This window comes from Frankliniella occidentalis, unplaced genomic scaffold, assembly GCF_000697945.3.
Source record: "Frankliniella occidentalis isolate FOCC.00 unplaced genomic scaffold, Focc_3.1 Scaffold29, whole genome shotgun sequence".
Taxonomy (NCBI): domain Eukaryota; kingdom Metazoa; phylum Arthropoda; class Insecta; order Thysanoptera; family Thripidae; genus Frankliniella; species Frankliniella occidentalis.
Window position 1 is genome coordinate 1,812,272 of NW_026267159.1, and position 6,918 is coordinate 1,819,189.

Here is a 6,918-nt window from a genome sequence, read left to right on the forward strand (position 1 = left end):
CCCCTCCCCTCCCACCCCACTACTATGTGTCCATTGGTGGCTGTGGGACCGGGTGGGTCCCGTCCAGGGTTCTGTATTGAATATCGCCTTCAAGAGAATCAACAAAAAAGAAAATGAGCGTGCGTGTTCAAGACGAAGTAATATGGTGTTTGTTCTTGCTCGAACTCTTTCTTTTAGTAAAATGAGGTTCAAATGAAACCAATGCAATTATTTGGGCAAATGCGACATCTGTTGTTGACCGCCGAACTATATTTAGCCAACACCACAACCCAACAATTTTCTCAAAACCCGCAGTGTTTCATTATTTTTGGATCTAAAAGTATATGCAGATGTCGCAATAATATCAGAAAATACATTTTCTTGTTATTTTACACTAGTCAGTGCCCTGTGTACAGTCTTCACTTCGAAAATAAAAGTGTTATGTTGGTTCATAAAGTTGGTGTGGTGAGTGGTGTTGAATCAGGTGGTACATGGTTGCTATGGTTTCTTCTAACACCATTCTGCTCTCCGAAAAGATGTTGAATTTTGCGAGAAAAACTCAAAAGAGAATAGAGTGGTGCGATTTGAAGTGATTCACAGCCGTCTCATATCTCTTTCTCAGATTTTCAGTTTAACCTCCATCCCATTTACCATAGTCACAGAACCACACCACGATATGTAAGTACCCACACACCAAGAACACTCAGTGATGTTCGTTTCTGTTTTTATTATTTTACATTCGGTTTTGAATTTTTGACAACTCTGGTGGGTAGAAATTTTAGTTTCCTTGTTTTCAACTTTTACTTTGGTTAATATTCTGTCACTTGCACTGCAAAGAGCTCTGCTTGACCATCAATATTTGGATCTTATATTAATATGAACTAATCAATCATGCTTAAATCTCTTCGTACTTATCATGTATGTCAGTGCACAATGCTTTCATTATTTTTATTTTTTTATGTTTCAGAAAGAGATGGCGTGCATGGATGTCTGCCCTCTGGCATCAGAACTCTCAGTGATAAATAGCAACATTATTTGCCCAGAGGAGGGGTGTGGAAAAGTGTTCAAAGCTTCATCAGCATTAAATATGCATCTAACAAAACACCATCGCAATTCATGTCTTGCAAAACGTGATTCAAGTATAACAGTTCGATACTTTTGTCCGGAGGAGAAATGCATTTATCATGTCAATGCTAGCCGTCATTTTGCCCAAATGAAATATCTCAAACAGGTGCTTTTCTGCTTTCCATTTTGTTTTGTACCTGTAATCTGTGGTGAGTCAGTTTTCCTCTAAAATAATTTTTGTTGCAGCATTATCTTAAAGTTCACAGTGAGAAGAGGTTCAGCTGTGATTCATGCAACAAAGCGTTTGCCACCCAAGAGTTATTAAAGAACCATTCTCAAGTGTGCGGTATTAAGTTTACATGTTCATGTCTCAACTCATACAGTTCTTATGAAGCTCTCCTTACTCATTGCAAGAGGAAGCAGCATACTTTTGAATATAAATATAAGTTAGGCCACAAGTAAGTATTTGCCTGTGTTTATTAATGTTTACAAAATTTCACCATCGACCCTAATCCTTTTAAATTATTGCAGGAGGTCCAAGTCTGAGGGCACTGTTGAAGTTCCTCTCAAAAAGGACTCCCAATGTCCCAATTTAGATGTACAGCCTGTGTATATATTACCGAAACCAACTAATGACCAAATTGCAACAGTAGCATTGAATGTTTTGGCAGCACCATCCTTAACTGAGTTATCCTGTTCCATAGTACATGATAAAAGTATGCAGACTGACCCATTAGAACCAAGGCGCAAGAGAAATAGTCCAAACAAAGCAACTGAAAAAGCTTTGAGACGACGTACATCTGCTCACACACAGACAGGTGTAACACTTAAAACTCATCACTTGAAAAAGACTGCAGAAACTCAAACCATGGGTGACTACATTCTCAAAAAAGCCATGGCAGATGCAGATATTTTAATCAGTGACTCTGAGAGTTCATTTTATCTCCCAAATGCTCCTCGTAAAAGGAAAAACAATTCTGGAACCCAAACTGCAGTGAAGAAATGTTCAAAAGTTCTTACAAAAGTCAATGAACCAGTCCTTGAACAGAGTTTGGATGCAATGTCTCTTTCACCATGTGTACCATTCTCTTTGAAAAAGGATGTGGGTCTTCCTGATCTGTGGATTACTGATAAAAACACATCAAGTACTCAAACTACTACTTCTTCTGATGATCTTTTGCAATCTGACAGTTTTTCTAAAGGTGATCCTATTCATAGTGATCTAAATTTGGAACTATTTGGACAAGATGAAAACCTCTGTTCTTCCGGTATCTTTGAAGACAATTCAGACAGTTTTGATAATGATGTAGGCAGCTCATCAGAATTTGATTCAGTTGGTCACTCTGAAGTAAACATGAATCAACTAGGCAGTCTTGCTCATGAAAATTTTGTTTCTTGCAATGTAACACAAACAGACCAGAATCTTAATCATCTCTTCCTAAGACAGCCGTCTGATGATGAATGTCCTGCTTCATTTACAACTAGTGAAACTCAAACTACTGACGACTTGAATGATTTGGATTCCCTGTTGTATGCCAACATGTGGACTCAGACTTCCGAAGATCCTTTCTTTTCTGGTCTAGATTTTGCTGATACTCAAACTCAAACAGCATGGCCTTTGTATGGAGAAGAGGGCAATGAATCTATACTTGTCTCTGCTGAAACCCAAACTGCAATATCCAGTGCATGTTCCTCAATAATGGACAATGAATGCTGGACATGTGAACCTTCCCATATAGAGACACAGACATGTGAGGAAGATTTAAAAGACTATATTGCAGAACTAGAACAAGCCTGAGTTTCTGGACACATTTTGATTTCATGTGTAGCTGAACAAGCACACCTCAGCCCTTAATTGGATTGTGGGTAAAGAAAATATGTACTGTATTACCAATTTGGTTTGTAGATTTTTCTTTTCACTTCATTTTAATAATGAACTAGATATCATTCATCACCTTTTGCGGAGCAAAGGAGAATTTGAACTCATTTTTATTTTTTATTCTGTGATATGGCACTAAGACAAAGTGTGTGTGATTCTTCACTGTGTTAATTTAAGCATTAAACTGCCCTCCTTTTCTTGCATGAAGATAATTTGTTTTTAATCACCAAGTAGGTACCTTAGTACTACATTTACTTGGCGCTACACACATTTTTCACAATGGTTTTGGCGGCTGGCCCAGATGGCATGGTGCATTTCGGGGTATAAATTGTTGTGCTTTCCAATACAATTTCTAGCAAAAGTAATAATTAAGATATTGAAAAAAATTATGTACAAAATGAATTTTCTTGCTAACATATCCTTTATTTTATTGCTCTACTTAAAACAAAAAGTTGACGCAAAGCGCATATACATAGATCACATTTGTAACAGATCACAGCCAACACAACATCCTTGATCTTCCAAAGCAATAGCAATGACAAACAAAAAGAACTGTTACTTGCCTGAAATTTGCCATTCAATTTAGATATGTACACTCCTTAAAATAAAATTTTATTAAAACAACCAAAAAAACAAAAACAAATACTTTTTTTTATAAATTGGGCTACTACTGGCAAACTCTAGTCCTCCGCACATCTAATACATAGTGATTCCCTGAAAAATCTATCTACATGGAAAAAGAGCTACAACTGTGACAGGCATACAGTGAGCCATTCTAGATCAGATAAACTTTACCAAGGTTAAGTTACACAGTAAGAAGCTAAGGACTAGAAAGTATGATGAGTTACATATCCAATTTGGAGGCTCATAAACAAGCCTAAAAATTTGATCCCCAAAAGCAAGTACAAAACATGCCTAAAATGTGTCAGGTTATCAACGCCTTAACATTAGATGGAAAAATTAATAATGTACGTGCCAAAATAAAAACATCTCACTACATCTCATCTCATTCACTGACAAGACTACCAGTAAATAATGTTTGCTTACATCAAAATGCTACAACAACTATTATGCCATTCAGTTTTGAAGCAAATGTATATTACAATCCGCTATGTACTTACAATATATGAAAATATTTATACAAATTTCACAAGTAAAAATTTGGAAACAGAGTTATCAATACTATCCAAATAAAATTTTGTGTTTAGCAAACCATCACGTCTTAACTCTCCTAACTCATAAAAAGGAAGTTATGGTAGGTAAATATATTAGTAATAATAATGTATAAACTATAAATAATGAGTGTGCTCTTCAGAGAGTAGGCCCTGCAGTATCATCAGAATCTGATAAGTAATCTTGAGTTCTATCTTCGACCCGATGAACACTTTCCATAGTTGAAGCCAGAAGACGAAGGTTATCAACACCAGACAGCAGCTGACTGGAGGGAGAATTGTTTGATGTTAACAGGATTTAGAAGAATCAGGTTATTTACAAACTTTAACTACAGTATCAAATATACCGGAGAGAAGTTTCCGCCGTTAATGCAGCTGCTTTCAATTCTTGGGCAAATCTTTGCATTTGAACTTGTTGCTCAGAGGAACCTGATGATCCACTAGAAGCTCCTGCACCACCCCATGCACCTGACACACCCTCTCCACCTCGAAGTTCCAGGTTATCTTGTTGCTGACGTCTCAAATCAGACTGAAATCATAAAGATTACATATGATAAAACTCTTCTCAAGTCCCTCAGAAACATTGAAAAGAAAACGATGTAATCAAACTGAGTGGAAGGCATCAAGTAATATAAGTACAGTGGAAAGTAGCTGAAATACCTGAGTCTGCCTAAGATCTTGCTTCAGCTTAGAAACCATATTTTCTGCATTCACAGCCCTTTTCTAAAATATCAAAGAAATAAACCAAAAAATAAAATAAGTTAGTAGTCACATTTTTTGAAAAACAAACAACTCAAATTTGAACTAATATGCTGCAAACTACCCCACTACAGCTGCATTAAATACTAACCATAGTTCTTTGTAAATTTTCTTCCGCTTGCTCTATAGCTTTTTCCATAGTAAGAGTATCTTCATGCTCCTTTACTCTTAGAGTTCGAACTTCTGATTGTAGGGATGAAACCCTGTAATAAATGCTTGGATTATAAAATTATACCAAGAAAATTGCTCAAAACGGTCAGAAATCTGGAAGATGACAAACCTCCGAGAGAGTTCTGAGTTTTGCCTCCTAAGCATTTCCATTTCTGCTCTCAGTCTTTCATTTTCAGTCTGGAACTAGATTGGGGAAAAACAATGTATCAGAGTGGTTTTGACTCTATCATTTAACAGAAGAACTTCAATACGTACCCTATCATCTGAATTGTGATTTTGAGTTACACCACTTGCCTCAGCTGTAACATCTGCAGGGGGTAGATGGCCTCCTCTTATTGGTCCATCAGAGAGGAAGTCAGGAAGACTTTTTGACACAGAAGGCTGAATTGGGCTACTTGAAGGAGTGTTACTTCCAGACACATTAGAGGCGTTTCCATCTCGAACCAGTGGAAGGTCAAATGGTAAGACACCTGAACCCGGTAGATCTAATGCAGATGGAGGGCTAGAGACGCTAGGAAGGTCAAGGGGCACTCCCTCCATAGAATCATTCTGACTTCTTTCTCTTCTTCGACAGAAGTTGTTATAATTTGTGTGACGAGGCCTAGCACCCATAGATAACCCATTACTGATATCTTTGTTCACAGCAAAGTCAGGAAGATTGTCCAAATCGACAGAGAGAGCTGATGAAGCATTGTCTCGGAGAAAACATTGCTCAACAACTAAATGATCTTGAACAAAATCAGGTAAAGCTGAAGCTAAGTCAGGATTTGCTGTAAAAGTCCTAGCAGAAGAATTTCGTCCATACTCTAGGTCAGGGGCATGGGACGAAGTAGGGCTTGTGAAGACTTTTGGTTTGGCTCCAGTATTGTGGCATCCACTTTGGCCATTGACATTTTCCCTGCTCAAGAAGTGTTTGAACGAAAAGGGATTTTCTTCACGGCGGGGCGCTTCACTTGAACCTGGAAAATATGAATTCAAAATGAGATAATATGTCAAACAAAGCGACAGAACAGGTGCACAAGTTAAATTTGTCGTTTAGAAGATAGGGAATTAAATCGGGCAAAAGATCTAAGGAAAATAAAACGAATGTCACAGAAATTAAAGCTTTACCTGGCTGGGAGTCATTTGTACTTTTTCTGTTATTTTGTGGTTGATTTCCTAACCCTAGATCAGGCTGATTGGTACTTTCATCGTTATCATTTTCGTCATTATTGGAGCTCTTCTTAGAATTGATACGGGTAAACGGGCCATTAGGTAGACTGTTCCCTTCGCCATTAGTACCATCAGACATGTTCAAATCACGTAAATTAACACCAAAACGGCTCTAAAAACACATTCCGACTAATTTTCAACTGGTCTGGTCTGCCTGTTTACGTCCAAAGCGCATGCGCGATGTGGACGCTTGCAGAGAGTATGAAAAATAAGACAAGGAATATTGCTTGCTACTGGGCTTCTGAAACACTTTAAAGCCTCAGCCCTAAAAATGTTAAATGAATATATTTTGTTTCAGACGAAGGAAGCAAAGATAAAAGTAATACGACGGGGGCTTCAGATAACACGAAACTCCAGGGCGTTGTTTTTCCGGAGGAGCACACGGGAGCTGTATAGGAGCCAACCGAAGCGCGCGGGTGGAGGAGGGGGGAGATGCGATATACGATGCGACTCGGCCGCTCGGCTCGGCTCGGCCAGGCAGAGGGTGTCCTGAAATTTAAAGTACCCAAAGTTTGGCTGGAAGAAAAGAATGCACATAGCAACTGTCAGCTGACTTTTGTTGAATAATTGATTAAGACTGATAGGAATGTGTCTTTTGATTAAAGCTAATGAGTGATTCATAGAAGTCCAGACATTAAGTTAAGTAGTCAATTTTGAGTTAATTTTCACCACTCACTAAAC

General features: G+C 38.0%; 2 protein-coding genes across 2 annotated transcripts; one reads left to right on the forward strand and one right to left on the reverse strand.

Annotated features, from left to right (window-relative positions):
- The first annotated feature begins 425 nt into the window (after nt 1-425).
- Nucleotides 426-3,135, forward strand: LOC113213888 (ATM interactor-like). The gene is made up of 4 exons (XM_026433113.2): nt 426-657; nt 947-1,210; nt 1,291-1,502; nt 1,576-3,135. Exons 2-4 carry the CDS (start codon nt 953-955, stop codon nt 2,840-2,842), a joined length of 1,737 nt encoding a protein of 578 aa, XP_026288898.1. The 5' UTR covers nt 426-657; nt 947-952; the 3' UTR covers nt 2,843-3,135.
- Nucleotides 3,136-3,325: 190 nt separating this feature from the next.
- Nucleotides 3,326-6,591, reverse strand: LOC113213897 (endosome-associated-trafficking regulator 1). Its single transcript, XM_026433125.2, has 7 exons — nt 6,136-6,591; nt 5,281-5,984; nt 5,135-5,208; nt 4,946-5,057; nt 4,756-4,818; nt 4,443-4,624; nt 3,326-4,361 (listed from the first exon to the last, which is right to left on the reverse strand). Exons 1-7 carry the CDS (start codon nt 6,314-6,316, stop codon nt 4,235-4,237), a joined length of 1,443 nt encoding a protein of 480 aa, XP_026288910.1. The 5' UTR covers nt 6,317-6,591; the 3' UTR covers nt 3,326-4,234.
- Between the last annotated feature and the right edge of the window lie 327 nt (nt 6,592-6,918).

Excerpts from the sequence above, each read along its gene's own strand:
- LOC113213888 (XM_026433113.2), top strand. The coding sequence starts at position 953 with ATGGCGTGCATGGATGTCTGCCCTCTGGCATCAGAACTCTCAGTGATA. Across the intron at positions 1,211-1,290 it reads AAATGAAATATCTCAAACAG|CATTATCTTAAAGTTCACAG; the intron begins GTGCTTTTCTGC and ends TTTTTGTTGCAG. Across the intron at positions 1,503-1,575 it reads AAATATAAGTTAGGCCACAA|GAGGTCCAAGTCTGAGGGCA; the intron begins GTAAGTATTTGC and ends AAATTATTGCAG.
- LOC113213897 (XM_026433125.2), bottom strand. The coding sequence starts at position 6,316 with ATGTCTGATGGTACTAATGGCGAAGGGAACAGTCTACCTAATGGCCCG. Across the intron at positions 5,209-5,280 it reads ATCACAATTCAGATGATAGG|TTCCAGACTGAAAATGAAAG; the intron begins GTACGTATTGAA and ends TCCCCAATCTAG. Across the intron at positions 4,819-4,945 it reads AAAATTTACAAAGAACTATG|AAAAGGGCTGTGAATGCAGA; the intron begins GTTAGTATTTAA and ends TTGATATTTTAG.